At 59.7% G+C, this 27,559-nt stretch overlaps 1 protein-coding gene across 9 annotated transcripts; it reads left to right on the forward strand.

Moving 5' to 3' along the window:
• Positions 1–316: 316 nt before the first annotated feature.
• CTNND1 (catenin delta 1) lies at positions 317–27,526 on the forward strand. Of its 9 annotated transcripts, none has more exons than XM_072929595.1 (21): positions 433–569; positions 13,906–14,024; positions 14,769–15,082; positions 16,096–16,167; positions 16,417–16,575; positions 16,755–17,287; positions 20,269–20,732; positions 20,830–21,013; positions 21,244–21,361; positions 21,684–21,837; positions 22,227–22,244; positions 22,495–22,563; positions 23,223–23,350; positions 23,446–23,596; positions 23,827–24,019; positions 24,110–24,224; positions 24,731–24,818; positions 25,165–25,212; positions 25,330–25,427; positions 25,574–25,678; positions 25,859–27,526. In XM_072929595.1, the coding sequence occupies exons 3-21, from the start codon at positions 14,888–14,890 to the stop codon at positions 25,868–25,870; spliced, it is 2,904 nt and encodes a 967-aa protein (XP_072785696.1). In that variant the 5' UTR covers positions 433–569; positions 13,906–14,024; positions 14,769–14,887; the 3' UTR covers positions 25,871–27,526. The 9 variants fall into 9 exon arrangements, with proteins under 9 accessions (XP_030129542.4, XP_072785696.1, XP_072785697.1 ...); XM_072929596.1 differs by having other exon boundaries at positions 25,862–27,526; XM_030273679.4 differs by lacking the exon at positions 25,574–25,678.
• Positions 27,527–27,559: the final 33 nt, after the last annotated feature.

A 27,559-nucleotide genomic window follows, 5' to 3' on the forward strand; every position in this document is an offset into this window, starting at 1 on the left:
GGAGGCTCTACTCCGGGGGTGTCCCAGAGAGCCCCTTGGTGCACCATGCCGGGGCAGACCCGGACCTTGAGGAGGAGCTGGTCTGCTCCCGGGCGCCATGGCCCCGAGGTGGAGCCCATCTGAGGGTAGACCCCGCTTTGGAGAACATGCACCGCTGCGGCAGATCCCACCGGGATGGAGCACGCGGAGAACACACCGTCCTCCGGCCGGACCCCACCGGGACATCCGCCCCGGCCCCGCCCCGGTCCCGCCCGTCCTTGTCGCGGCTGCTGACGCCGGGGGCGGCCCCGCGCCCGCCCCGCCCCGCCCGCCGGACCAACTTCCATTTTAGGTGCGGGAGCGGCGCGGGCGCACGGCGGGACCCGACCGACGCCGCGCTCCGCACACACCGCCCCGCGCCGCCCGGCGGGACCTGGCCTGACCCGCGCCGCCGCCGCACCGGGCGCCCGCCTCGCCTCTCGCCTCGCCGCCGCGGCGGGACCCGCGGAGCGGAGCGGGCCGGGCGGCCGTGCCGCCGCCGCGGGGCGGGACCGCCTCCCCTCGCCCGTCCGCCGAGGAGCCCGGCCACGGTGAGTCCCGATCGCGGCGTCCGTGCCGCCGCTCAGGGGGCAGAGGGGAGGGAGCAGAGCCGGTGCGGGCCGGCGCCTGCCGGGCGCCGCACGCCCCCGCGGCGGCGGCGGGGCGGGACGGGCTGGTCCTTGCCCGGCGGGGCCGGATCGGGGCTTGGCCGCGCTCGCCTGCCGGAGCCGGTAGGTACTGGGTCCCGGGAGTCCCGTCCTGCCCGGGAACCCGTGCCAGGCGCGGCCGCGCCCCGCGGGACCGGTGGGGCGGCGGGGCCCGGCCCTGGCGGGGGCGCTGGCGGCGCCCGGGAGCCCACGGGGTGCGACACAAAGGCGGCTGGGCCGGGCGGCCGCCCCGCTCCCCGCCCGGGGCTGCCGGCGCTCGCCCTGCCCGGAACAAAGGCGGCCCGTGTGCCAGCTTCCCGCGGCCGGCACCGGCGGGCCCCCCCGCCCTCGGGCGGGGAGCGGGGCTGGGTCCCTCCGCGGGGTCTCGGCCGAGGCACGGTCCGGCTCTCCGGCTCTGCGTCCCACCGCCCAGTTCGGCTCTGCCGCTCTCCGCAGGGGCTCCTCGCCCGGTGTGTCGTTCGCCTGCGCCTTTGTTCTGCCGGGGAAGGGGCCGGTGTGCCCGGGGGGGGTCAAGTGTGCGGGTGGGGCTGCGGCTCCTCCTAATGGAATCGCTCTGAGCTTCAAAACAGCCCGACAGGCCCGGCTACCCGAGCTCACAAGCGACTCCGGAGCGCTTTCCGAGGAGGCAGGACGGTGCCGGAGCCAACCTCGGGGGTCTGCTCAGCCGCCGGTTCGTTCTGAGTCTGCCTTGGCCACACTGTCATTTAGCGACAGCCCGGCTGCCTCCCCCTGTACAGCGCTCGTCGTGCCTTCTCCGGTGACCGTCCCCCGGCATCGCTTTCCCCTGCACGGTGGGCATTCCTATGCTTCCTCGGAGCGTTGCAGAGAAGAGACTTTGCTTGGGGTGAGAAAGTTAGCGTGCCTCTCAGTCATGAGGGCTGCCGGCATCTGCGAGGCACCCGCGGGCTGGCAGAAGGGAGGTGGGGCACCTCCGTTATGGCCCTGGGCTTTGGGCGAGGGAGCCTGGACAACAAAGCTTCCTCTGATTGTTGGAGAGAGGAGTGGACCTCCTGAAGTGCCTCCCTCTCTTTCCAAGGGCTCGGTGCCCTTGCCCTTCCAGGGAGCCAGTGATGATGGGGCTCACGGGGCGTTATTTTGGGGGCCTGGGCTGTCCTGTGACCAGCTGGAGCTAGATGCTACTCTCCCAGGCTTCTGCACAGCTCCTGGTGAGCCAGAGAGGAACATCTGGGCACATGGAGTCATGTGATGGTATTGAACTACAGCTACCTGTAGTTTCACTGATGCCCTCCCTCCATTGCACAGATGCTTTTGAACTTGACTGTCCAGGTCTTTGGTGTGGAGAATTGAGCTTGTCCTCAGCTTTGCAGGTGTGCTGGGATCCTTTAAGCCATGCTCACAGCTTCTGTTTGAAGTTTCAACTTCCATGCCTCCTCTCCTGGATGTGGCAAGGTGGGGTCAGCAGCTGGCTGGTGACTCCCAGGCTCCTGCCTCTGCTGGGGCTCCTGCCAATGGAGCTGGGGCCATGTCCAGCAGGTCAGTGGCAAGAGCCTAGGCAGGAAATTGTTAGTTGTCTTCCCCAGAGTTACCTTGTCTGCTCCATCCTGCTCCCAGGGCTTTCTTGAGGCAGGTTCTTCACCTGCTGGTGTTTGCTCATGCTCTGTCAACAGCATAAAGGCAGTTTTTAAGGATCTGCTCTTCCACTTGGCTGAGTTTGGCTGGACTCTTGAGTGTGCAGATGACTGTCCTTTGCCGTGTGCAGCATTGCTGGAATCTCGTGCAGAACCTTCCTGGAAGCAGTGGGAGGATGAAAGCGCTCGCTCAGTGGAGCATGCAGGCTTGCCTGGGCTGCCACAGAGGGCTGAACCTCCTCCCTTCCTACGAAGAGGTCAGGGGCTGATCGTTGTGGTTGAGGAGCCCTTGAGGCCATCCCTTCCCTAAAGATGGGCTGGGAGTCAGATGAATGGTCCAGCCCAGACCGCGGAGCCGGTGTCTGTCTCTGGATTGCCTCTCATTTCTTCCCTCCTCCAGCCTCTGGCACGGAGATAAGACCTTGGCCCATTGTATCTGCAGTGGAGGTGGCTTTAGGACACCCATAAAATAATAGCGTGGCTTGGATCATGCCTGGAAGGCTGTTGGCTTCTCAAAATAGCTTACCAGTGTCTGTGGCCTTAGGGGGAAAGTGCTGGGTAAAGCTCTTGGTTTCCCTTCCCAACAACCCCTCAAAACTGTCTCTTATTTACTGCTGGCAAGGACAGAGCGCTTTCCCAAGACTGTGGTGATGCTGTCTCCGGGGAAGTACAGAGCTCTTCTGGCTCCGAATACTCGTGTCTCTGCAGCACTGTGGCTGTGTCCTGTCCCTGCCTTGCTGATGGGGAGAAGCGGAACCTGGAGCTGGTTTGGGTCAATAGGAGACAACAGGTGTTGCCTGGATTTAATGACAAAACCTGAACCTGGGCAATTCGGGCACTCCTCTGTGTGTGACACAGGGCTTGGCCAGTGGAGGAGGTTGTCCTCTGGCACAGAGTTCAGGAATGTGCCTCAGCGCTAGGCTGTCAGAAAGGGGTTGGATTTACGGGCTCTCGACCAAAGTCCTCGACTTCTCTGAGGTGGCCACAACCTTCTCTTTGCTTTATATAATCCGAGGAGGCTTTTTGGGGGAGGAAATGGTTTCTTAGAGCCAGTTCTCAGTGCTGGAAACCCCCAGCAGCAGGCTGATGAGTCTGTCCAGCTCCCGCCCGTCTTGTGCTTGTTGCTAATCCGCCTTCCTTTCCTCCAGGAAGGCTGCTGGTGTTGGTTTGGCACAGGAGTGCCTGTCCCTCTGCCCTGTCCAGTGACTGCTGCATGTGGGGCGTGACCTCTGGATTAATGGGCTTTGTTATGTTCCTGTGTGCCTTCAGCCTGTTGGGGGGCTTGGGGATAGCAGTGGGCGCAGTGTGATCCTCCCGTTTCCCTTTGCCTGTGGAGGAAGCAACTTTTCCCTGTGAGAAATACTGCTTCCTTGTGATGGTCTGTGTAAGGAGGGGTGAGATGAGTTGGCTCTGCTGGGTGTGGGGGCAAACCAGTGACTAAGGAGCACAAGCTGCCAGGCGTGGTACCAGGATGGGCCAACCCTTAACCAGGGTGCCCGTCACCTTTGCTTTCGTCTGCTCTTCCCAGCCCGTAACAGCTGCTGGTTGGAGATTGGCAGTGGGACATCTGCCATAGGTCTAAGTATGGACCTTGGACTGAGGTGGGAACAACTGGTCCCTGCTGCCCAGCCCTCCATGCCAACTCCTGCTGCCTTGAGGGAGATGTGCTTCCTTGCCAGGGGGGCTGACAGGAGTTCTGGGTACCCAGGAACAACTTGTGCCAGTGTCCCTAACCTCATGCTACAGGTGCATGGTGACTTTGCACTGCAGAGCTCTTACCCGCTGCAAGAATGCTGTTGTGCCAGTGCAGGCCTGAGGACCTGAGCCAGGCTTACCCTGTGTTTGATTTTTTCAGGTCTGTGCCCAGATGTTTTTGCTGATGAGACAGGGAATTTCTGCTGTGGTACCAGTCTTGGTGGGGTGCTTGTCCAGGTGTGCCTAGCTTTTCAGCCCAAACAGGGAAGGGTCCAGGCAAATTGGGGTAAGGGCCAAGCCTCGGGAAGAGCTCTCCCATAGCCTGACCAGGGTGGTGGTGCTCTGGAAACATCGGCAGCTCCAGGACTTGTATGAGGTGCCCCTGGATGGGCTGGAGTTGGTGGCAGCAGTGTGCTGGGCTCCTGTGTGTGAGGGCAGGAGCTGTTCCCATACCTCCATCCTGGCCCTGACTGCTCCTGTTCCTCTGGGCGTTGGCCCTGGTCGCAACAAATGCTGCTCAAAGTTCACTGGCCCTCCTGGGCACACCTGAGCTGTACCCGCCACTGCTGGGTCCCTGAGGGGTGGGCTGTGGGCATCAGGCATGGGGAGAAAGCAGCCAGAGAGTGCAGGAGTGGGCAATGGAAGGGCAGCTGTCTCTTCTTCCTTGTCTTGCACAGCTTTTGCAACTGTGAAAGCACCTCCTGCACAGGAAAGTGGTTACCTGGGGGAGGGAGCAAGGTGGCCCCATGTGTGACAGTTGGATGGCCTTGGACTGGATGAATATGGGGAACTGGTTCCCGCCCATCCAGAAGGAGGAAGGCGTCTCACTGTCCCCAGACAATCCCTTTTCCTCTCACCCCCATCTCGTGTCGCACTGGGGCTGGTCTGTTCCGAGAAGAGCCCCTGGCTCACTCAGCTGCTTCCCGGTGCTCCCGGACCTGGTCCCGGCCCAGTCGGAAAGGGGAGGCAGTGGTGCTGGGCTGCATGTGGGTATCTGCTGTGGGTGGGAGGGAGTGTGTGGAACTGCAAAGACGAGTTTTTCCGACCTGGAAGGGTGGGTCACCGGGGGTGTTTGCATGCTGCTGGCAGGCCCCTTGCCCAGTGGAGTAACACATTCCTGCGAGCGTGTTGCTGCATGCAGGGCTGCTGCTTGCCATGATTGGCTTGGCTGCGGGCAGGCCGGCTTGCTCCAGGGGGAGAGATGTTGTCCCCCTCCTGCTCACTGGGGTCTGAGGGGGAGGAGGTGGAGAGCCCAAGTTGTTTCTGGGAGAAATCCTCACTGATGTGGGGAGCCTGCCTTCTCCAGGTTAGCTTTGTGCCATCCTTACTCTCTCTCCTCTTTATTCCCTGCTTTTACCTCCAGAACACAATGGTGTGGCAGGGCCACCTGCTCTCCCCCGATCTCTGCCCAGGGTCTGTCCCCAGCAGCTGGCTGTGCTGGAAAACCACTCACTTCCCTTCTCCATTCTCCTTTCAGCAGCAAGAGGAGCCGCCCTTTGAAGGGCAGGTGGATGGGCCTGCAGAGCAAAGCTCTGGCAGCAATGAGAGCACCGAGAGGACTCATTCCTGGCTTCCTAGGGATGCTCTGTTCTGCCTTCAGAAGCCTTGGCAGCCCCACAGTGTCAGAGCTCTGAGGGAGTTGTGCAGACACGGAGATGAAGTGTGTGAGGGAGGCTGGAAAGCTGGCTTGGGGGGGCACATGTTGTGTTGGGGTTGTGGTGTTGGTGCTGCTGTAACTCTACAGGTAACCAACCCATCTCTGGGGCATGGCAGGCACAGCCAGAGCCTCATGGGGTTGGACAAGATCTGCCACCCTCCCATCGTAGGATGCTCCCAGCCCTGGACAGGAATGTAATAGCACTATGGGTGAAGAGCCCTTGGATGTGTTCCCTGGAGGCAGACTGCTTCCAGCAAGCTGGAAGGCCAGGCATCTGGTCTCCTGGGTGAGCCATGCTGACATCCTGGCTGGCACAGCTGGCTGAGGCTGGGCTGGTGGTGGTGCCCATACCTGGCATTCCCAGCCGGGTTCCAGATCATCTGCATGCAGGCCAGGGGCAGTGGGGAGTGGCCCTTGGCAGGACGTCGTGTTTAGAAACTTGCAGGAAAGGGAAGCCACGATGTCATCTCCTGTCTGACTAGGAAGCACAGGTTTCCTTCCCTTCGGCTTGCACAGGAGCCTGGGAAGGCACTTCTCAGTGAGAGAGTTGGGGGTGCAAACAGTTTGAGCAGGGGGCTGGGAAGGATGGAGTCCTGCTGGCCCGCTGTCCTGTTTGTCCCTTGTTGCTGTGTTTGAGCGCTGGTTCCTGCTAGCCTGTGTGTGCACCTTGTGGGGCCTTGGAGCGCTCTGGGGGACTTGCTGTCATTCTGCTGCAGCACCCCCTTTCCCCACCTCCAGCCGTGATTCAGTCCCTGGCTCCTGCCTGATGCTTCTCCAGTGGCTTTCCTTCACCCATTCATTACTGCTCTTGGCAGGGCCCTCGGAGCCATCTCCAGCAGACGCACGCGTGCAATTAGAGAGAGCCGGGCACCTGATGAGGTCATGCCGAGCCAGCGGAGCCAGAGCCGGGGCGTTCAGCCCAGCCCTGCGTGGTTTGTGCTCTGACTCAGCCCGTGGCTGCCCTACCTGCTCGGGGAGTCCAGGCTGGCTGGGGTGAGGGGGGGCAGGGGGTCCCACTCCTGGGCCGCTCCCTCAGGCCGGCTTGTCTTAATCTCGGCAATTCCCTCCTGGCCACTCCCTCACCAAATGCTAGTTCACCTGTTTGCTCAGTGTGGGGAGGGGAGGGTGTCTCCTGGAAGAGGGAAGGGTGCCCTGTCTGTTTCAGGGGTGCCTGGGTACCCTTTGGGTGGGAAGACCCCACGTGGGAAGGCTGGGGTGCCATCTCCTACCCTTCTCCCCACTCCTGGTCACGGTTCCTCGGTGACTTGCTGGACAGGCAGATAGTGCTGTCCCCAGTGGTGCAGGTCCTGTGCTGGTGCCAGTGAGATTCCCCTGTGCTTCCAGGCCCTGCTCCTTTATCCACTGGTTGGAGCAGGGCCTGGAAGCCAGGATCGGTTCCTAGGGCTGCAGGTGCGGGACAGGAAATGATCTCAAGTGACTTCCTTGGGAAAGAGGGCTGTGGGAAGGGCTCTGTGCCTGGGAAGGGTCCCAAATCCATGTATTTGGGTGCTGGGCTGGCACAGGTAGCTTCAGGTGCTTGTGCCCGTGGCCTGATGAAGGCGGGCTGCCCCTAATCCTGCTGGAAATGCTGGCCACCAGACTGTCGCCTCTCTGCTTGGGCACAGCCAGCAGCACTTGTGAGCTCTGGAGTAGCTCATGTGCCCCTGGGATGGGGAGACAGAGAGAGCAGTTTCGCCCATCTGCCGTGCCCTCGGCTTGGGCAGGCAGCCTCAGGTCTCACTGAGGGGACTTTGCTCCCTGGACTCTGCCAATATGGCCCTTATCTCTGGTGTGTTTGTTTTCCCTGCGGGAGAGAGGCAGCTGAATGGGAAAGTTGAGCGTAGCAGAGGGTGGGGGGACGGGTGAAGGGCAGGGACATTGGCGTGGCTGGAGCCTGGGGGGCCGCATTAACCTTCAGCTCAGCGCCAGCGTCCCCTGAGCCTTGTGGCCGTGGGGACAACTCATATCCCCCCTTCGAGGTGGCCACCGTTCCTTGGGTGGAGCAGGGGGCTGCCCTGCAGTCCTCCCTGCTCACCTCGGGCCGCGGTGGCCGAGCCGGGGGCTGCTGCCTCCCCCTGCCCGGGAGCCGCTGGGGTGAAGCAGGAGCCCGCTGGCTTGCCGGAGCGTGGCCTGCCCCGGGAATGCTCTGGCCCCATTCCCAGAATCCGGCGCTGGGTGTTTGTTTGCTGCTGCGCCCCCGAGGTCTGGTGCTACTGTGACAGGAAGCGGGGACGCCGGGGGGAGGGAGGCCGGCCGCCGGCTGGGGATGTGCCTGTGAAATCCCTTTGTCCCTGCCGAGCGCTCAGCTGCGAATTCCCACAGCGAGGAGAGAGCCGCCTTTGTGCTGCTGCAGGGCTCCCGACATGTGAATCTCCTGGGCCTGGGGGTGTTGAGTCGTGGGGCTGGTGCAGAGGGGTGGCAGGACCCTGCTTGCTACTGTCCCCAGGGTGGGGACCCTCGCAGCAGTGCCCGGTGCCACCGGGGCTGCTGAGGTGTCCGTGGGCAGTGGGATGCAGCAGGATGTTGCTGGCAGGAAGGCTCCAGCCCTGCGGCCGTCCCGGAGTCTCTGCCTGGAGCCCAGTGGCTTGGCTGCCCTCCTGCGGCCCCCTCCTCCCTGCAAATGCCGAGGGAAGCTCATCTCCCTTCCTCGCCATAGTGCTCCATCCAGTCGGTGCAGAGGGTCGGCAGTTTCCCGGCTCTCCTGGAAGGAATGAGCTCCTGGCATGCTGTGTCCTGGCTGTGCTCGGAGAGGGGCGAGTGGCCCCCGACGTGCCTAGGGGGACAGCTGCCCCGCCGCAGGATTGCTGGCATTCCAACAGAACAATCCCAGCTCTCCACAGCCGACCCTACACTGCTCTGCGCCCTGCTGGGGTGGCACGGGTCCGGTGACCTCTGCTCTGCGCAGCCAGGGACAGATCCCCAGGGGATTGCCCGTGTTTCACAACTGTCTGCTGTGTCCAGACCCGTCCTGCAGACCCGATGGGTATCTCCATTCTCGGCCCCCTGCCCTGGCTGAGGGAACGACCCACGCTCCTGCTTCCTCCCCTCCAGCCCCACCCTGTCCTTATCACTCCCTCCTCATCCTGTTCCCTGGCTGCCTGCCTGCTCCCTTATAAGGTGCGATCTGCGCCTGGCTTGCATCTCCAGGTGACTCCCCTCTCCTAAGGGAGGCTTTCCTAACCCATCCCGGCTACCTGTCCATCATCCCTGGCACTGGGGGTGGCAGGTGAGGTAGGCCAGGTGGTGATCCCGCTGCCAGTCCAACCAGTTGGGTGTGAAGGGTGGAGGAGGAGCGGCTCCCTGCCTGTCCCTGCCCGCGGCGCCGCTCCTGGGTGTTTACCCGCCGGGCTCCTGCGGTGACCGGCACCTGGGGCACGGCTCCTGGGCACGGCTCCCCGCCGGGGAAGGTGGGGCTGGGCCGGAGCAGGCAGGTGCCCAAGGCGGTGTCCAACCTGCTGCCGGAGCAGCCTTTTCCTCCCAGCCTGCCCGAAGTCCATAGTGCACTGTGACCTGTCAGCCAGAAGAGCCCTCCTGGAGACCAGGGAGACAGCTGGAGCCCAGGGCAGGAGGTGTGGGGAAACCTCTCTCCTGATGTAGGCTCTGGCAGGGCCAGGATAGACTGGGGAGTGGGAGCAAAGGGCCTCACACAACCTGGCAGCAAGGATGTGTCAGCCTGGGCAGGGGTCCCTCAAGGATGGGCTCCTTTGAAGTGATGGCTGTGGGCACCTTCCTGCCTCTGGGGCTGGGAGAGAAACAGCCAAAATTCTCCTTCACCTGCACAGGGATATGGGATCTACTGCCCGCCATCAGCTGGCCTGCTTCCCCCCCATGGCCTGAGGGCCATGAATGTTCTGAGCTGGACACAGGAGCAGGTGAGCCTGGGCCTGTGGTCTTCCCTCCCGTGTCCTACTGCTTCAGCCAGGCTGAGGTCTAAGGGTTGATGTGTGAGCCTGGACCCTGTGCTTGGCATGGGAAAAGATGCCAAGGATGTTGGCTCATTTATTTTTTAGGTAATTGAGACTGACCAGAAGCCTGTGGCGAATTAGCAGGGCTGTGAGCCTCTGCAGAGCAAGTGCACTGCAAGCGCTCGGACAATTGCGCGCTTGAATTATTGATGGAGTTTCTGTTTTTCCTAAGTGCATCATGATAGGCAGCTGGAACCAGGAGAATTTGTTGCTTCCTCTCTCTCTTGAGGATGGGATCTGGTGCTGAGAGCTTTCAGAGAGTGGGCAGCCAGCTGGCTCTCCTCGGGACCTCGGGCTGAGAGTGAAGGGCCAGTTACTGGAGTGGAGTTGGGGACTGTGTTGCAGAATTCCTCAGGAAGCACATCCCTCTTTGTCAGCCTGGCAGGTGGGTCTGGCCCAGGAGCCCCACAGGGGCTCAGCCAGCCTGGATAAGGGACTGTCTCCAATCCGACTCTGGAGCTGGAGAAGGGCTTTTCTCATGCTTCATGGTGTGGGGGGCTGCCAAGGGTGTCTGGCCGTGTGACAAAGCCTGCCATGTGCTGGACAGGTGTCTGAGGTTCACAAACAAGCAGTAAAGCTGTGTGAAGGGCTGGGACGTGGCAGACAGAGTTGATGCAGCTCTGTTCCTCCTCCCTGGTGGCAGCAGGATGATGGCAGTGAGCACCTGGTGTGTCCCCTAGCAGGGTGCTGGGGTGGGGATGATGTGGCAGAGGAGATTCTGACTTTGTAGGTGCTTGGGTTGGACTTTGCCCAAAGTGTTCCATGCTGAGGCAGTAGCCTCAGCCCCAGGGATCCCAAGACCTTTGGGTGACAGCTCTCTAGGGACACAGGGCATAGAGCAGGGCTGGAGCAGGTTGTTGGAAGAATCCACGTAGAGGACTGTGCTGGAGATCCCCTGTGCTACAGCAGTGCTGCCTGTCAAGCCTCCAGCCTGAGTCTTATCTGCCGGATCTTGTCCATTTTCCCTGGCCTGTGGAGTACAATTCCCCTTGGGCTGGCTCAGTCTGGGCCCTGGGGTTAATCTTTCCGTGGCAGACTCCAGAAAAACACTCCTGGTCGGGAGCCTTCCAGGCCTGGACTGCATCCTCTGGCAGAGGAGGGTGCAGGTGAACTCTAGGTGGGTATGTGGGTATGTCTGTGGTTTGGCCCTGGAAATTTATTTTTCCAGGCAAAGGATTTATTCTGTGGGAAGGCACTTGTGCTGGAGAAGCTGGGCTGAGAGGTTTTGGAAGAACCTGCTGTGTCACAGCTGGCTGCAGCAGAAGAGCTGCGGAGGGCTCAGGGTTTGGGGTGCCTGTCTGACTGTATCCAAGCCTTTATCCAGAAAGGGAGATTGTGGTGGGGAAGTTCCATGCACACAGGTGGGCTGGCAGCTGTTTCCTGGCCAGCAAGGAGGCTCTGCTCCGCAGGCTCTGTGACATCTCTCCAGTGGACCCGCTCTGGCTTTGGGACCTGTGGGCACAGCACAGGGTGAGGTTGGTGCCAGGGAGTTGGGAGATAAGGCCAGGGGGATTTAGGTGTGAAACTTCCTGGGTTGTTGCATTGTTTCCTGGGGTCCCCTCATACTGATTGCTGGGGGGACAGAGAGGATTCTACCTCTGGGGTGAATCTTCTCAGGGTGTGCTTTGTCCTTAGGCTTTTTGGTTTGCCCTGAACTGAGCCAGCTGAAGTATTTTTGGCTTGTTGGGGTTTTTAAGTAACGGGTGTGTCAGCAAGTGCCTCTCTGATGATGAAAAGGCTTTCATGAGCCATCCTCAGAGCTGGTCAGGGTCTGGCTCTGGAAGAATGCTCTGTAGTTGGATCTTCAGAGGCTGGGGGGGAGGAGGAGGGGAATGGGCGCAAAGCGATCCCTGGAATTTCACCCTTGCGGGTTCCTGTGTACTTGGCTTTGCACTGTCACGAGTAGCTCACTGGCTGGAGGGAGCAGAATGCAGAGCTGAGGCTCTTCCCTTCCTGCCCTCCCTGTCTCATTCCAGAGATGGCCACTGAGTGCCCCAGATGGCATTGGAATGTGTCAAGGGGCCCTATCTCTGAATGTGGGGCAAGTTCCTCACAGCTGGGGGGTGTAGGGCCAAGTTTGGGGTTTGTGTGCCAAACCCAGGGTATGGCCATGCTCCAGCTGGGATAGTGCTGGCTGTGTCTGAGGAGACAGCTCTTGCTGACCTCTCTGGACCTGGCACTGCCTCTCTGTAATTACATCTTTAATCCCAGGTCGATGAAGACAATGGCTGGAACGAGGGTAGAGGGAACTGGTCTGTCCTGGTGGTGGAGGAAAGCTGGGAGAGACCCTGTTCTGCTGGCACTTCTTGCCCATTGTGGAGCTGGGTCCAGTGCTCAGGGCAGGAATGCAAACTGTGTAGGCAGTGCAGCCCCCCAGCACTGAGTCTCTCTGTTTAACATGGCCTGATCCTGCTGGGAGACCCTCAGGTGGCCCCTCCTTGAGCATCCACTGGAGCTGGAGGGTGCAGGACCTGTCCTGTTCCTTCCCCTGCTGTTGTGTTTACTCCCTGTGGAAGGGACGGGAAGGAAACAGCCTCACAGCTGCTCTGGCCCCTTATCTGGGGCCCTAACAGCCCTGCAAGTTTCATTGTTAGTGTCCATGTTTCCCAGCCCCATTCCCAGGGAATGTGCAGAGGTGGGGATTTGGGGCTGGGGTGTCCCTGTGGGCTGTGTGGGCCCTGCCTGGCAGTCATGTTGGGACCAAGGGAATCTTCTGGGGCTCTTGTATCTCCTGTCCATGCTTTCCACAGATCCAGACCCTGCTAGTCTACACTTGCTGCAGGCATGATCTTTTTCATGAGACCAGACCAGCCAAGTCTCTCCTTGCATCAGGGAGCTGCCTCTGCCCTCCTGTGCCCTAAAAATCTGCCTCTTCTGCATTGGGACATTTGAGGGCCAGCCAGGGAGCACAGCTGCTTTGACAAGGCTATGTTGTGGAGGATTGCTTCTCCATAGTTCCTCTCTTCTAAAAGGGTTTGCTGAAATACCACTCTGGAAACAAATCCCAACAAGATTTGCTGTCTGGGACTTTGGATGCTGCAGTTACATAGGGTATGTGGGGTGGTAGGATTGCTCTGTGCCCTGCTGGACAACACTGGCATGTGGCAAGGATCCACTCCCCTTCCATCAGGGAGTCCTGGAAAGGCTGGGGATCTGTGCCCTTGCTTAAAGTGGGTGGTAGCCCACCAGAGACAGGGAGTGTTACTCATAGATGAGAGTTGGGATGTATCAGCACTGTTCTGGGAGGCACCAGCCCTCTCCTTTGGAGAATCCTGCAAATCCACAGGGCAGGGGAGCAGCAAGGGTCAGACCCATTCCTGCATTTCCATACAAGGCTTGGGGAGCCAAGCTGTAGGAAAAACCTCAGGGAGTACCTGTTGCAAGGTGGGAGGGGTGGAAAGCTGCATGCGTGAGCCAGGAGTCATGTCTAGGAGCCTCCAAGAGCTTGCTTGGGCTCTGTAGGGTGGTGGGCTGCGTTCTCCCTGCCACGGCTCCTTCTCCTGCTTGGCACCATGTGGGCACGAGTAGAGCAACCGGATTTTTTTTATTGATGAAGGCAGATGACAGAGTGGCAGTGACCAGATGACAGAACATACTGTGGGCACCCTCCAAAGCATATGGAAAACATCCGTCCTGCATGGCTGGGCTCTGCTGTGGCGGTGCCACCGTGGCTGACACGCGCCTGTACCAGAGGGAGGCTTTGGGGAGCAGAGCCACAGGAGGAGTGGAGAGGGGTTTGACTGATCAGAAGACTTTACTGAGCTGCTGTGCAGCAGCATGTGCTGCAGGATGGGTCTGGAGGGGCTGCAGGAGGCGGTGGGAACAGGGATGCTGCCTGCACGAGCTCTCAGCCTCAGGTCATCCTTATCGGCCCTCTGGGGCGGTGGCACCGGGGAGTGGAGTGGGCAGAGCCGTTGTTGGAAACCGTGGGAAAGCAGCCTCTGTGCTGCCTGCTCGGCTCGAGCGAGTCCCCACATGCCTGCCATGACTGCACAGCTTTGGGAAAACCTCTCGGGCTTGCAAGGACTCAGCCAGGCTGCGCAGGAGGGGTGGAGGCTGAGCCCTGGCCGCTCCTCTGCACCTCTGCTGTTTCTCCTGTCGGTGGGAACAGTGAGGGCTGCTGGAGTCTCCATGGAGCTCGGGGAGGTTGTTGTGGGAGCACCACCATGTTTGTCACCCCACTGGCCCTTCCAGACCCATCCCTCAGAGTGGGGGGTGGGTGAGAGGCACCTGTTTCCCAGTTCTGTGCCTGCCCTACCTCCTGTTTAGGGCTTCCTGTGTGTGATTTTAACCTGCTCCCGCTGTCCCTGCAGCTCTCTTCCCTCCTGCTTCCTCACTGTGGTGGCTGGGCTGTTTCTCCCATGACTCTCTGCGTCTAGACCTGGCTGTCCCGTGCCTTTGCCAATCAAACCTGAGCTTCCTCCTCTGACAGGTCTGTATGGAAGAATATTGCTTTTCTGTACCCAAATGTTGATTGTGGCTCACTTGCTGTTCTACTTTGGGAGGGGGTGTTGGAGGGGTCCAGGCTGAAGCCCATTCCCAGGTCTGTGGGCTGAGGATCCTTGGAGGGAGAGCCCTGGTGGATACCTGGAGGATGGTGAGTTTTGGCTGCTGTCAGAGGGGCTCATGTGATCCCCCTAAAGAATTCATTCCATCCTCTTTCCTGGCTAGGAAGGAGCTGTGGAGCCAGGGCTGTCTCTCCATCGCTTACCGTACTTGGGAGGAGGGAGCAGATAAGTGGCATGGCCCTCTCCCTCCACCCTTCCCTGGAGGAAGCAGTAGGATGTGGGTCACTTCTCATTCTTCAGGAGTGTCCAGTGCCCCACCCCAGGGACATGCCCTCCCCTCCTCCGCTGTCTGCCTGCAGCTTTTCCTTGCCCATGAGGTTTTCCCTCAGCCCACAGCAGCTCTTCTGAACCTGGCTCAGCCCCAGCTGTTTGCCGTGCTGGGGGCACCTTCTGTTCCCACAGTGCCACCTTTCCAAGCTTTAATGCTGGCGCAGTTTGCATCTGAGTCCTGCTCCAGGACCCTCTTGCCAGTTCTCTGGTGATGGGTGGGAGCGGGTGTTAATGCCATAAGATTTTATTATTTTCCTGTTCTGAAAATCTGTCTTAATGAAATCAGTCTCTTCTGACCGCTCTTCTCTCCTCCTTTCCTCCCCCAAAATCATGCGCAGTGAAGAGAGGGGCTCCTGCCCTTCTGGCTCATTTTTCCCACCCTCACCTTGACACCAAGCCGCCTCTGCTTGTGCCTCCCCGTGCCCCCCGCCCTGCCCACCCTGGGCACCCGTCACCCATGGACGACTCGGAAGTGGAGTCGACCGCCAGCATCCTTGCCTCTGTCAAGGAGCAGGAGGCACAGTTCGAGAAGCTGACCCGGGCCCTGGAGGAGGAACGGCGCCATGTCTCAGCCCAGCTGGAGCGAGTCCGGGTCTCCCCACAGGACGCCGGCCCGGGCTTGGCCAACGGCACGCTCACCCGGCGGCACCAGGTAAAACACCCCCTTGGCAGAGGGGTGTGCACAGGCTCCTGGAGCCCCTGGAGCTGCCTCCCCTCAGCCCTCCTTGGATACGGGAGGTGGAGGAGGGCCCGGCTGTTCTTGTGGCACTGGTGTACTGGAGTCGGTCTGGGGATGTGCAGACCTCCCTTGGCAGGCAGGCTTCAGGAGAGGAGGTGCCAGTCTGGAGGGTCTTGGTGCCAGGTCGGCTCTGCTCTCGTTTTGGGAAGGTCAGAGGTTGGCTGTGCTCAGTTCCAGAGCATCTCTGCTCCTCATCCCACTCGGCTGCTTGGAGGGCAGCTGAAATGCTGAGGTTGGGGTGTGTGTCTCCCTCTGTGTGTGACAAAGGGCAAATCCCTAGAGTCTGTCTGTCCCCACATGGCCAAACTAGGGCTGGGAGAGATCTTCTCTGTAGGGCTGGAAATGTGGTTTCATCTGCCTTGGCTTGAGGCGTCTCCTCACTTTCTCAGGCTCAGTCTTGGAGAGGGGTGCTCGGAGGGCTGGTGCATGGTGGTGTGCAGGAGCCAGGTGCATTTCTGTCTGTGGAAGGTGGTGGTCCCAGGAGGGATCTGTGGGGCAGGGCAGGACGGACAGAGGAAGAGTTCAAGTGTCAAATGGCAGCACCCTGTGATCGGCCACTGCGCGGTTCTCTCAGGCCCAGGGGGGCCTCTGGGGTCACTGGTGACTCCTGTGTCAGGAGATGTGGAATTCCAGGGCCCTGCCAGGGAGCAGGGAAGTGTCATGGCCATTCCATCAGGAGCGCGTGGGAGAGCTGGGGTGTCGGGGTGTCTCCTCCGACTCTTGCCCAGGCTGACCTAGAGGAGATTTGCTGCATGTGGCACACACCCCTGAGGATGGTGTTCCTCTGCTGGGGGCTCCTGTGGGGTGCATGGTGGGTGTCTCTTGTCAGGTGCATGAGATGGGCTGCTCAGGGCCCTGCAGGGAAGTGAGGATGGGTACATGGGCAATGAGTGTAGTAATGGACCTGCTGCCCTGCTGTGTTTCAGAACGGACGTTTCCTGGGCGATGCTGACCTGGAAAGGCAGAAATATTCAGATCTGAAGCTCAACGGGCCACAGGTAGGGGGAGCTGAGACCTGTGGCTGTGGGCAGTCTGCTTGCTGTGGGAGGGTGCAGGACAGTGCCCCAGTGTCCCCATTCCAACTGGGAGAGGATGATTTGGGCTCCTCGTGTGACTACCCTGGCTCAAAGGTACCTTCTTCCAAAAGGTGTCAGGGCTCCCAGTGAAGAAAGATCTCTCATCCAGCTGACACCAGGAAGGCACAGATTGGTGACAGAGCCTGACTTCCTGTTGCTTTCTCCCCTCAGGACCACAGCCACCTCTTGTACAGCACAATCCCCAGGATGCAGGACCCGGGCCAGATCGTGGAGGAGACATACACCATGGAGGAGGACCCAGAAGGGGCCATGTCAGTCGTGTCCGTGGAGACATCAGATGATGGGACAACTCGACGTACAGAGACCACGGTACGGGTCTGGGGACATCATGGAGGGACAGGGCATGGTGAGGGACCCTGGTGGCTGGGTGCTCTGCCATGAGCTGAAACAGGGCGTGAAATCCTGGGCTGGAAGGGGAATCCGGGAATGCAGGGACACGGTGGGGTTCCTGATGTGACTGTGCCCTGCATGTGTGTCACCCCTTCCAGGTGAAGAAAGTGGTGAAGACTGTGACCACCCGGACGGTGCAGCAGGTGCCGGTGGGGCCTGACGGGCTGCCTTTGGAAACGTCCCCCGTCACCAGCAACTACGTCCAGACCATGGACAGGAACTTCCGCAAGAATGGCAACGGGGGCCCTGGCAGTTACCTGGGCCCAGCGGGCACGGCCACCCTCCCTCGCAACTACCACTACCCCGACGGCTACGGCCGCCCCTACGAGGACGGGTACCCGGGCAGCGACCACAGCTACGGCAGCCTGTCCCGCGTCACCCGCATCGACGAGCGCTACCGCCCCTCCATGGACACCTACCGGGCCCCCAGCCGCCAGGACATCTACGGCCCCCAGCCCCAGGTGCGTGTTGGGGGCAGCAACATGGACCTCAACCATTTCCACCCCGAACCCTATGGCCTGGAGGATGACCAGCGCAGTGTGGGCTTTGAAGATGTGGACTACGGGCTCATGTCTGACTATGGCACGGCCAGGAGGGCGGGCACCCCATCTGATGCTCGGCGACGGCTCAGGTACGTTGCAGGAGTCTCTGGAGTGCTCTGGGGTCCCTTGAACTTTACCATCCTTGGAGGAGGGAGGACCATGGACACAACACTGTGAGCTGAGTCACATGCGGCTCACACAGGAGAAAACTTGCATCCGCTTCTAATTGTCTGCTTAATTGGTGGTTAAACCTGGGTGGTAATTGAGCCGGTTGTCCTCTAGCCAGGAGTTCCAGTGGGCAGCTGGATGTAGCTCCAGGCCCTTTTGTCTGTGCCACCAGGGCTGTGTGTGCCCCAGTGTGGCATATCCCTCTGGGAGCGGTGCCTGTGTGGGCTGTGTGTTGGGAGCAGCTGCAGTTCCATGACTGTGCTCACCCTGAGCCAAGAGCAGCCCCGGGAAGGGGAGCTTAGCCCAGGCTGGGGTGAGCAGGGCTCAGTCGGAGTTCCCTGCACAGCCCGCACAGCCCGACCCTGCTGCAGGGCAGGGCAGGAGAAGCTGCTCGACCTGTTTGGCAGCAGCAGCAGCTTCTCCCCCTTGTGTGTCTGTGGTGATGGCGGCTCCTCCGGCTTGCTGGGCTACACTGCCCTTGGAGGCCAGAGCAGGGTCCTGGTGGTCTTTCCTGCCCTGCCAGGCATTCAGGATGTCACCTGCCTGAGGCTGTGACTCCTGCCCATTAGTCTCATGCCAGCTGTCTCTGCTTTGCTTCTGGCTGGGCTGGCAGCAGGGCTTTGGGCAGGTGTTGGATTGCTCTGAGGGTGGTAAGGTAGTGATGGAGCAAGGGGCTGAGACAGAGTCCTGGAGATGGAGAAGGGACCGTGCCAGCACCTGCTGAGTGCCCCAGAGTGGGCCCAGGCAGACAGGTAAGGCTCAGCACAGGCGGCCGAAGATACTGGGACGTAAAAGAGAGGCAACAGGGAGAGACCTGGGGGAAAGGAGGCTTTTGCCAGCCCCTGTGGAGATCTGCCTGATCCAGGTGCATGCTATAAATCCATGGTGGCTCCTGGCTGCCAGAGGGACTGAAGGAACAGCCTTGACTGTCCTTGTAGCTGGTGCCAGCACAAGTGCTTCTGGGCTGTGGTGAACCAGTTGGGGCAGTTGCTCACCCAGATGGATTTGCTCAGCCTCCTTGCTTTGTGCAGCTTGTGCTGGCTGGAGGAGGGCAGGCAGGGCTGCTCCAGGCTTCTCCCTCCTTGGGCAGCCCAGGACAAGCCAGTGTTGGCAGTTTTGAGTACGTGGCCATCCGGTCTTGTACCTCGGGGAGCATCTTGGGCAGAAGGGGTTACACAAGTGTGTCCAACCCCTGCAGCTTGTCCAGAGACTCTAGCTGGTGTACTTTCCCTGGGCTGTGTCCTGGGTGGCCTTTGAGACTATGAGCCTTCTCTGCTGTGCAGGGAGGTGTCTCTGCTCCTGCTCCCCCACATCCCGGTGGAAGGGGGTTACAGAAGTCAAGTGCAGGAGCTGCAGCCAGGTGGGAGACTGGGGGATGTAGGTCACATAGAGGGAGAAGGTCAGCTCTGTTGGAGTTGCAGGAATGGCTCAGGGTATGAAAGATGGATTGGTGGGCCCCTGAGCCAGCTCTCCTCCTCCCCAGGCAGGGCGATAAAGATCACAGTAATCTGTGGAATCCATGTGCTGTTGAACTTGGCTTGTCCCCTGCCTTCTCAGTTACTGTCCACACTGGCTGCCTAGCTCATAGGAATGGGAACAGGGAGAGCAGCATCCCCCCCGCCTCAGAGATGTTTGTCTTGAGCAGGAGCCTGGCTGTTAACGACTTCCTTCGGTGAGGCAGCTCGCCAGGCACGCAGAGCCGAAGGAACGCCTGGAGCTGCGGGACGCTGTGCGTGCTGGCTGCCACCGGCTGCGGAGAGCACCGGCCTCTGCTCTGTGGTGCTTGTCAGAGCTCTCTTTCTGCAGGGAAGGGGAAGGATCCCCTTCCCTGCCAGCCCCATCTTGCCTGGAAGGGATCTGGCACCATGGGATGTCGGATCCAGCACCAGGGTGGGACAGGAGCTCCCTTTTGGGGAGTGTGAGTCTTGGCACAGGTGTGGGATCAGGTGCCAGCCGTGTTGCAAAGTGTTGGTGGCTGTGTCTCACTCCAGCCTCGTGCTGCTGCTCCTCAGCACCTCTGAGCAGCCAGGCATGGGACATGTCCCCACTGGGACCTGCTGGAAGCCGGCCTGGCATCCTGCCACAACACCACAGCAGCACCACAGTGCCTGGGGCTTTTGTGACTGTGGAAGTGGCTCTAAAGCTGGTGGCTGGGACAAGTCCTGTACCAGAGGCTGTAGGAAGGGAAGTGATGGCAACAGCAGGACCCTGCCACCATCCTTATCAGGATACTCAGGGGCAGGAGCTGCATGTACCTGATCCAGGAGCTCCGGAGGTGGCTGAGCAGCCCCGGTAGCAGTTGTGAGCTGGAATGGAGGTACAAGCCTGTCCTTGGGTCTTGCTTCAATGTCCTTAGTGCCCTGGCACAGCAGGGGTGACTGAGCTGTCCCCTTCCATCTCTTTCTGCTGGAAATCTACTGGATTCCTCTGCCTGGATGGGGGAAGGATTATAGTGCTAGTGATTGCAAAAAATAGGAGAATCTGGGATTTGAAAGGTGTATGTTCTGGGGGTGTGAAATGTTTGGCATGCGGGGCAGTAGTTACACTTTAATCTTCTGTGTGCTTGTTTGGCTCCTTCCCAGTGCTGCCAGTCTATAGATGAGCTGCTGTTCCTGGCCAGGGCAGGGGTCTGGGACCACAGCTCTTCCCCGGGTCTGCCCTGGGAGCCATGAGGTTGATCCCTCGAGCATGTGTGGCTCTTGGTGCCCAACTTGGCCTGCCCCCAGGGCAGCAGCACACCTTGCCTGTGGGGCTGGCCCTTGGCTGTGCCCAAGGGCTGGCTGCTGCCTCTGCAGGGGTCAGAGACCAAGTTCCAGCTTCATCCCTTCTGGTGGGCTGGAAGGGGGCACTGCCTCCCCCAGGTCCAGAACTGTGCTCAGACGCCCTCTGCCCTCTCTCCTAGGAGTTATGAAGACATGCTGGTGGATGAAGTGGCCCCCGACCGGTACTACTGGGCCCCGCTGGCCCAGCACGAGCGGGGCAGCCTGGCCAGCCTGGACAGCCTACGGAAAGGCGGCCCGGCCCCGGGGAACTGGCGCCAGCCGGAGCTGCCGGAGGTCATAGCCATGCTGAGCTTCCGGCTGGATGCCGTCAAGTCCAACGCGGCCGCCTACCTGCAGCACCTGTGCTACCGCAACGACAAGGTGAAGACGGAGGTGCGCCGGCTGAAGGGCATCCCCGTGCTCGTGGGGCTGCTGGATCACCCCAAGAAGGAGGTGCACTACGGCGCCTGCGGAGCTCTCAAGAACATCTCCTTCGGCAAGGACCAGGATAACAAGATCGCCATCAAGAACTGCGACGGGGTGCCCGCGCTGGTGCGCCTGCTGCGCAAGGCCCACGACATGGACCTCACCGAGGTCATCACAGGTAGGTAGTGCCTCCAGGGAGGGTGGGACGGGCTGGCCCCTGGGGCAGGGTCTGTGGTCAGGGGCCAGGTGTTCACCTTCCACTTGTGGCATTGCAGGGACGCTGTGGAACCTGTCCTCGCACGACTCCATCAAGATGGCCATCGTGGATCACGCACTACATGCCCTGACCGATGAGGTGGTCATTCCTCGCTCCGGCTGGGAGCGGGAGCCCAACGAGGATTCCAAACCCCGCCATATAGAGTGGGAGTCGGTGCTCACCAACACCGCTGGCTGCCTTAGGTATGGATCTGGCAGAGCACTGGCCTGGGTTTGCGCTGCAACACTCCTTCTGGGCTGTTCCTGGACTTCCAGAGGACTGTGGAGCAGCTGCTCTGATAAGACAGCTGCTGGTGGTGCAGGCCTTGAGTTGGGAGGCATTTTCCCCCAGTGAGGAGAGCTATGGGAGCTGTTTTCTCTCTTGAACTGTTCGGGGTGTGGGCTGTCCCTCAGCTGTCTCTCCTGCCTGCCAGGAATGTGAGCTCGGAGCGGAGCGAGGCCCGTCGGAAGCTGCGGGAATGTGACGGGTTGGTGGATGCCCTGATCTACATCGTGCAGTCCGAGATCGGCCAGAAGGACTCGGACAGCAAGGTACCACAGTGGGACTGGTGTTGGGAAAGGGAGAGCCTGTGTCGGGTGCACCTGGCACTCTTGGACCAGGAGGTGTCTGGCACTCAGCCTGCAGTTTGGGTTGGAATGTTGGCCCTCCAACAGGGACCTGATTGTGTCACTCATCCCCACACCACTGTCAGCTGATTCAGGGCTTCCTGATCAGGCTTCCTGATCAGCCTGGATAAGGTCTTGGCTTGAATTTTCCTTGAGCTTTAAGCTGAAGGCTGGGCCAGGTCCTCACTCACAGACTTGGAGTACTCGGAGACCCTGTCTGAGTCAGACACTCTGGTTCTCTCCTCAGCTGGTGGAAAACTGTGTGTGCCTGCTGAGGAACCTGTCCTACCAAGTCCACCGTGAGATCCCCCATGCCGAGCGCTACCAGGAGACGCCCCTTGTCCCTGCCAACAATGCTGGGCCCCACAATGCCAGCTGCTTCGGGGCCAAGAAGGGCAAAGGTTCGTGTGCCAGCAGCATCAGGAAAGGGAGGGAGGGGAACAGAGACAAGTATAGAGGGTGGTCTGTGTGGTCTTTGTGCTCCTACGTGGGCATCTCATGTGAAGCCTGAAGGGCAGCTTTCTGTGGAGGTGCAGTGGTCCCTGCTTCTCTGGCTCTGGGAGCTGTTGCTTGGCTTGCCGAAAGCATTTGACACAAGCTGTGGTGGGTGTCTGTGGTGGTGGGATGGTGACGGATACATGTCCACTAATTCCACACCTTCCCTTTTCTCCTGTGTTGCCCCTTCCCCTTCTCTTTGCTTTCTTGCCAAATGATCTGCCCCATGACGCTGTTGGCACTTCTCTCCTCCTGCCTCCCCTCTCTCCTGTCCTTCTCTCCGCCTCACCAATAGACGAGTGGTTCTCCAGAGGTGAGTGCGCTCATGGTTTTACTTTTTCTGTGGTTTAATTGGGTGCTTTCTCAAGCTCTCTTTGCCCCCCTCCCCAGCTGGGCACATTCTGCCTGCAGTGTGGCTAATGCCCCCATGTCCCCTCCTGTGACATGCTGGTCGCTTGGCTTCAGCTCGCCTCTGGGCTTGTTCCTGCAAGTGGCAAAGAGCTGTTGGGCCGAGGCGGGTGGGGAGAGGAGGAGTCTCACACATCTCCACTTGCCCTTTGAAGGTAAAAAGCTCCCAGAAGACCCTGGTGCCGACACGGTGGATTTTCCCAAAAGAACTACTCCAGCCAAAGGTATGCTCCTTGAGTGATTGTGCAGGGCTTGGGTGTCAGGGCAACTTTTGCTACAGCAGCCTGGGAGACTAGTGAGTGAGAGGACCTGTTTCCCATTGAAGTGAGCCTCTCCAATGGGCAGAACTTGGGTTTGGAGCAAGAATGCCCAAGGCCCTGTTAAAACATGAGTTCTGCCAGTAGTTGTGAGGATCTTTGGCATGGATGAGGTCAGTGCTACCTCAGGACAGGCTTTTCAGAAGGAAATACTGCCCCAGGGGGTGAGAGACTGCACAGTGACACAGACCTCTGTGGTGGTCTCAGACTTGCCAGCACAGCTGCCCTCTTGCCTGCTCTTCACTCCTGGACATGAAGGACAGGCATGGTTTAAAGCTAAAATCTCTATCTTAAATTGTTCTGCAGCCATGAGAATGAGGAGGGGTCATTCCCAGAAGCCTCTGGGGACAAGTGTCTCACCTGTGTGTGAATCACAGCCTCTGACCAAGCAGTGACTGGGGTTTCTGGTACCCTGGGGCAGTCTGGCCCTTTCTGTGCCAAGAATCTCACCCCTGGGAGCCTGGGTAGAAGCTTCCAGCTTTGTCTACCCAGCAGTGCCCGTTTGGATTAGGCAGACACTAGCAGACCCTTTGGATAAATCCTTTCTACCCATGTCCTCCTGACAGGCTACGAGCTCCTCTTCCAGCCAGAAGTGGTGCGGATATACATCTCCCTCCTGAAGGAAAGCAAGACTCCAGCCATCCTGGAGGCTTCAGCAGGAGCCATCCAGAATCTGTGTGCTGGCAGCTGGACGGTGAGTGCCAGGGGAAGGGGAGCCGGGAGCACCACCCGTGGGGCTGGCAGCGGTGCCAGCCCCGGGTGACGCTGTGGCCCTGTGCCTCCCCGCAGTACGGCCGGTGCATCCGCTCGGCCCTGCGCCAGGAGAAGGGGCTCTCCGCCATCGCCGACCTCCTGACGCACGACAGCGAGCGCGTGGTGAAAGCGGCCTCCGGGGCCCTGCGCAACCTGGCCGTGGACCTGCGCAACAAGGAGCTGATTGGTGAGGGCTGCATGCTCCCTGTATCCATGCAGGCTAGGCAGGAGCTTCCTCCTTCTCCTCTTGGCTCCTGGGGAAGTGTTTGGGGACAGCATCAGCCCAGCCTCTGCCCTCACCCAGAGCAGAGAGTGTCGAGCTCCACAGAGAGGGAGAGCAAAACACGTCACCTGTCAGTGGTTTTCCCTTCAGTCCTGTTCCCTGCTTGCTCACGCCCAGCTCTTTATCCTTCCCAGGCAAACATGCCATCCCCAACCTCGTAAAGAACCTGCCTGGAGGCCAGCAGACCCCTGCCAAAAACCTCTCTGAGGACACAGTGGTGTCAATCCTCAACACCATCAATGAAGTGATCGTGGACAACCTTGAGGCAGCCAAAAAGCTCCGGGAAACGCAGGGGATCGAGAAGCTTGTGCTGATCAACAAATCTGGGTAGGCTCTGCTCAAAGGATGATACCAGGGGTGGAGAGGGGCTTCGCTTTCTTCGGGTTTCCAAACATCTCTTCCTTCTCCTCTGTCTAGGAACCGCTCAGAGAGAGAAGTCCGGGCAGCCGCCCTCGTCTTGCAGACAGTCTGGGGCTATAAGGAGCTGCGGAAGCCCCTTGAGAAGGAAGGCTGGAAGAAGTCAGATTTCCAGGTGTGGGGATGCCCTGTGGTGGCCAGGGTGGTAGGTGGGATCGTGCAGCAGGTAGAAAGTTGTTTCTGGAGCTTGGCAGTACCAGCCTGCAGCTCTTCACCTTGCTGGTGGCACTGGGCACCCAGAGAGGTGTCTCTGTGCTGTTTTTCAGCCAATGGCCAGCAGGAAGTCTCTGCTAGGAACACTGTAAAGTGTCATGCCCTGTGTCCCACATTAGCACGAAGCAGGAATTTTGTCACTCTAACTGCCACTGTGTCAGTGTTGAAAAACAGGGTTCTCCCAGGCTCAGTTTGCTTCCCAAAAGCAGGGACTGCCCTTGCTGCTGGAGGGCCAGGCACTGATGGGGGTGCAGTTGGGGCTTCAGCACCTTCTGAGTTATGTTGGGCCCTTTACTCAAGAGCCACATCTGGAGGGTGTTCCTGGATTGGTGCTGGAGGGCTGGAATGTGCTGATGAGGAAGGAACCTCTGGGCCCAGGATTTGAGTGGTCACTGTCTGTTGCTGTAGGTGAACCTGAGCAATGCCTCTCGGACCCAGGGAGGCAACTCCTTTGATGACAGCACCTTGCCTCTCATCGACAGGAACCAAAAAACAGGTATGTGCTTGCCCTCTGCACCTGTGCCTGCCATCATCCCTCTGCCTTGTGGGTACTCAGGGCAGCTGGTGTTTGTCCTCTCCCTTGCTCTTTAGCTTTAGCTTCCCTGGCAGCCACAGCTGCTCACACAGGGCCATTAGTATGGCCTTTAGGTGTCTTTTCTGGCCATCAGGGCCATCACTTTGAGCCTTAGATGGCTTCTTGGGGCTGGCACTGTAGGTCCTGTGGTGTCCTTGGGTCACAGAGCTGCAGCTGGCCCTGGGTTCCCCCACCTGGGGCAGGGAACAGTTCCTCTGTGGCTCCTGGCTGCAGGAACTGTTCCTGATGTGCTCTCCCGTGCTTGCAGACAAGAAATCCTCCCGGGAAGAGATCCAGATGAGCAACATGGGACCAGGTAGGAGAGGGACTCTCTCTGGGTATGTGGGCAGCAGGGCAGAGTTCACATCTCCTGCGGGGGTGGTGCAGCCCCCTGTGGAGGTGACACGACTGACTGTCCCCTCTCCTGCTCCAGACAACTATTCCACACTCAACGAGAGGGACCACGGCAGGACACTGGACCGATCCGGTGACCTTGGAGAGATGGAGCCGGTGAAGGCAGCGCCGTTGATGGTGAGCAGCTCTTTTTAACTCGGGAACAGTGGGATGGGTGCAGGAAATGCCACATCAGTGTCCTGTCTGGCAGAGGAGAGGAGAGCTGGGCTCCCACAACTAACACCCCCCATGCCATGGCCCCTACTAACCGCATGTGTCTGCAGCAGGAGGAGGAGGAGGAGGGGCAGGAGTCGAAGCCTGAGGTAGAGGAGGCGCAGCCTGAGGTAGAGGAGGCGGAGGAAGATGGTGCTGTGCCCTCCCCCATGTCGGTATGTCCCACGGTGTCCTGCCCAATCTGACAGTGGTGACAGATCCTGCTGTGCTCTTAGGGGTGCTTGGCCAGCCAAATCCTGCTCCAATCGCTGCTGCTGCAATCACTGGTGCCGTGATCCTTTCTCCGCCCTCACTCCCATTCCAGCCTTAACACCTGTCCCTCTCTCTCTCCACAGCAGAAGATCTAGCTGGCCTCCCTGCCTCTGCTCCATTTGGGTTGATAATATATTATATATATAAATATATAACTCTTCATGGTGGAATGGACTGACTTTTACCTTGTCTTATTGTTGGAATTTTGCTGGACTCTCTGTGCCAACCATCCAGCCAAATGCCTGGGCCGGGTCCCCAGGGCAGCCCGGGCCACTCGGTCTCCTCTGGGCCACTGCACCTCCCTGTTCTGGGACACCACCACTAAGAACTCCTCCTCCCGTCCTCCACCACCTCCTTCCTCCTGAGAGTAAAACCTTCCCGCCTGACTCTGCCGGATCAGCCGGCGTGGATGCTGCACAAGGACTCGGACCTCTGCCTTGACCAGGAGCTGCCTTCTCTCCCACGCCTTCCCCCTGCTCCGAGGCGTCTTGCAGGGACAGGGACTGGGACCTCACTCGCTGCCGCCTTGTTTTTGGTTTGGTTTTGTTGCCTATAGGATATATTTTTTCGTGTGGGATCACTCTTCAACCAGCACCGTGGGGACAACAGGAGCATCCCTCCTCCCTGAGGGCTGCAGGACCAGAGTCCAGGGGCTGGAGGCACGGGGGCCAGGGGGAGAAAAACCAGCAATAACGTCTCTTGCTTTGCTCTAGATCAGGCTTTGGGGGCATGGGAAGGGAGATCCAGTTCTGGATCCTGCAGAGGGGTCTGGATGGGGCCCTGGCTCCGACCCAGTGCCTCACCAGTGTGAGGAGGATCCTTCTGTGAGGAAGGAGGTCAGTGCTGGGCCGTGGTCCAGGGTCCCCTGGAGGGAGGAGATGGGTCAGAGTTTTGGGGAGAGCAGGCGGCTCGGGGCGCACTGTGCCGGGCACCTGGAGCCAGGATCCCGCGACGCTGCCCCGCTGACTTAATCTTGACACGTGCCTTTCTTTTGCCACTGTGAAATAGCTCTTTGAATCGTACTGTCCGGCTGCTTCCCTGGGAAAGGGGAGTTTCCTGGGCTTCCGGCAGGGCGGACCTCTTCCCTTCCCTGCTGGGAGCCTTACCTGTCTGCAGTGGGGCTGGGAGCCTGTTTTGGGGGAAACCCAACCCCCCTGCCCTCGCTGAGAGGGGGCAGGGTGCTCATCTGCATCCTGGCCTGGGCTGCCAAGGGAGTTGGGATGTGCTCCTCCTCCTCCTCCTCTTGGCTGTGGTGCTGGGGCACATCCATGTGCTGTGATCTTCTGGGGGGCCTTGGGGCTCCCTGTGCAACTGGAAGCCTCTGTAGGAGGCTGCAAACTGGAGCAGGAGCCCTCCCAGCCCGGGGCTCCCCCCAGGGCGGGCTCTCGGGGCACGGGGATGTGGCAGGGGCAGAGCTGGTGCCTTGCTCCTGCCCCAGTTCCCCCACAGCTCCGGCTGGACCTGCCCTGCTTCCAGCCCCACCTCAGCTCAGTTGGGTTTTGTTCTGGGGTCTAACTCTTCTCTTTTCCTTTAAATATGTAAAACACTAATTCCTTTTTTAATTTTTAATTCCAAATGAACCAAAAAAACAGCATCCCCCTTCTCTCCTCCTTGGCCCTGGTGGGGAGGGGGGCCAAGGAGGTGGGGAGGGGGAAGCGCCAAGCCGTTCCTTGTCTGATTCCTGTGCACACTCTTGTAACGCTTTTAAAACAAAATGATTTTTTTATATAAATAAAGTTTTTAAAGTGTGATGTGTGCCTGCCCCTTTGGTGTTTCTGGCTTTG

The sequence above is a fragment of the Taeniopygia guttata genome, chromosome 5 (genome assembly GCF_048771995.1).
Source record: "Taeniopygia guttata chromosome 5, bTaeGut7.mat, whole genome shotgun sequence".
In the NCBI taxonomy this organism is placed as follows: domain Eukaryota; kingdom Metazoa; phylum Chordata; class Aves; order Passeriformes; family Estrildidae; genus Taeniopygia; species Taeniopygia guttata.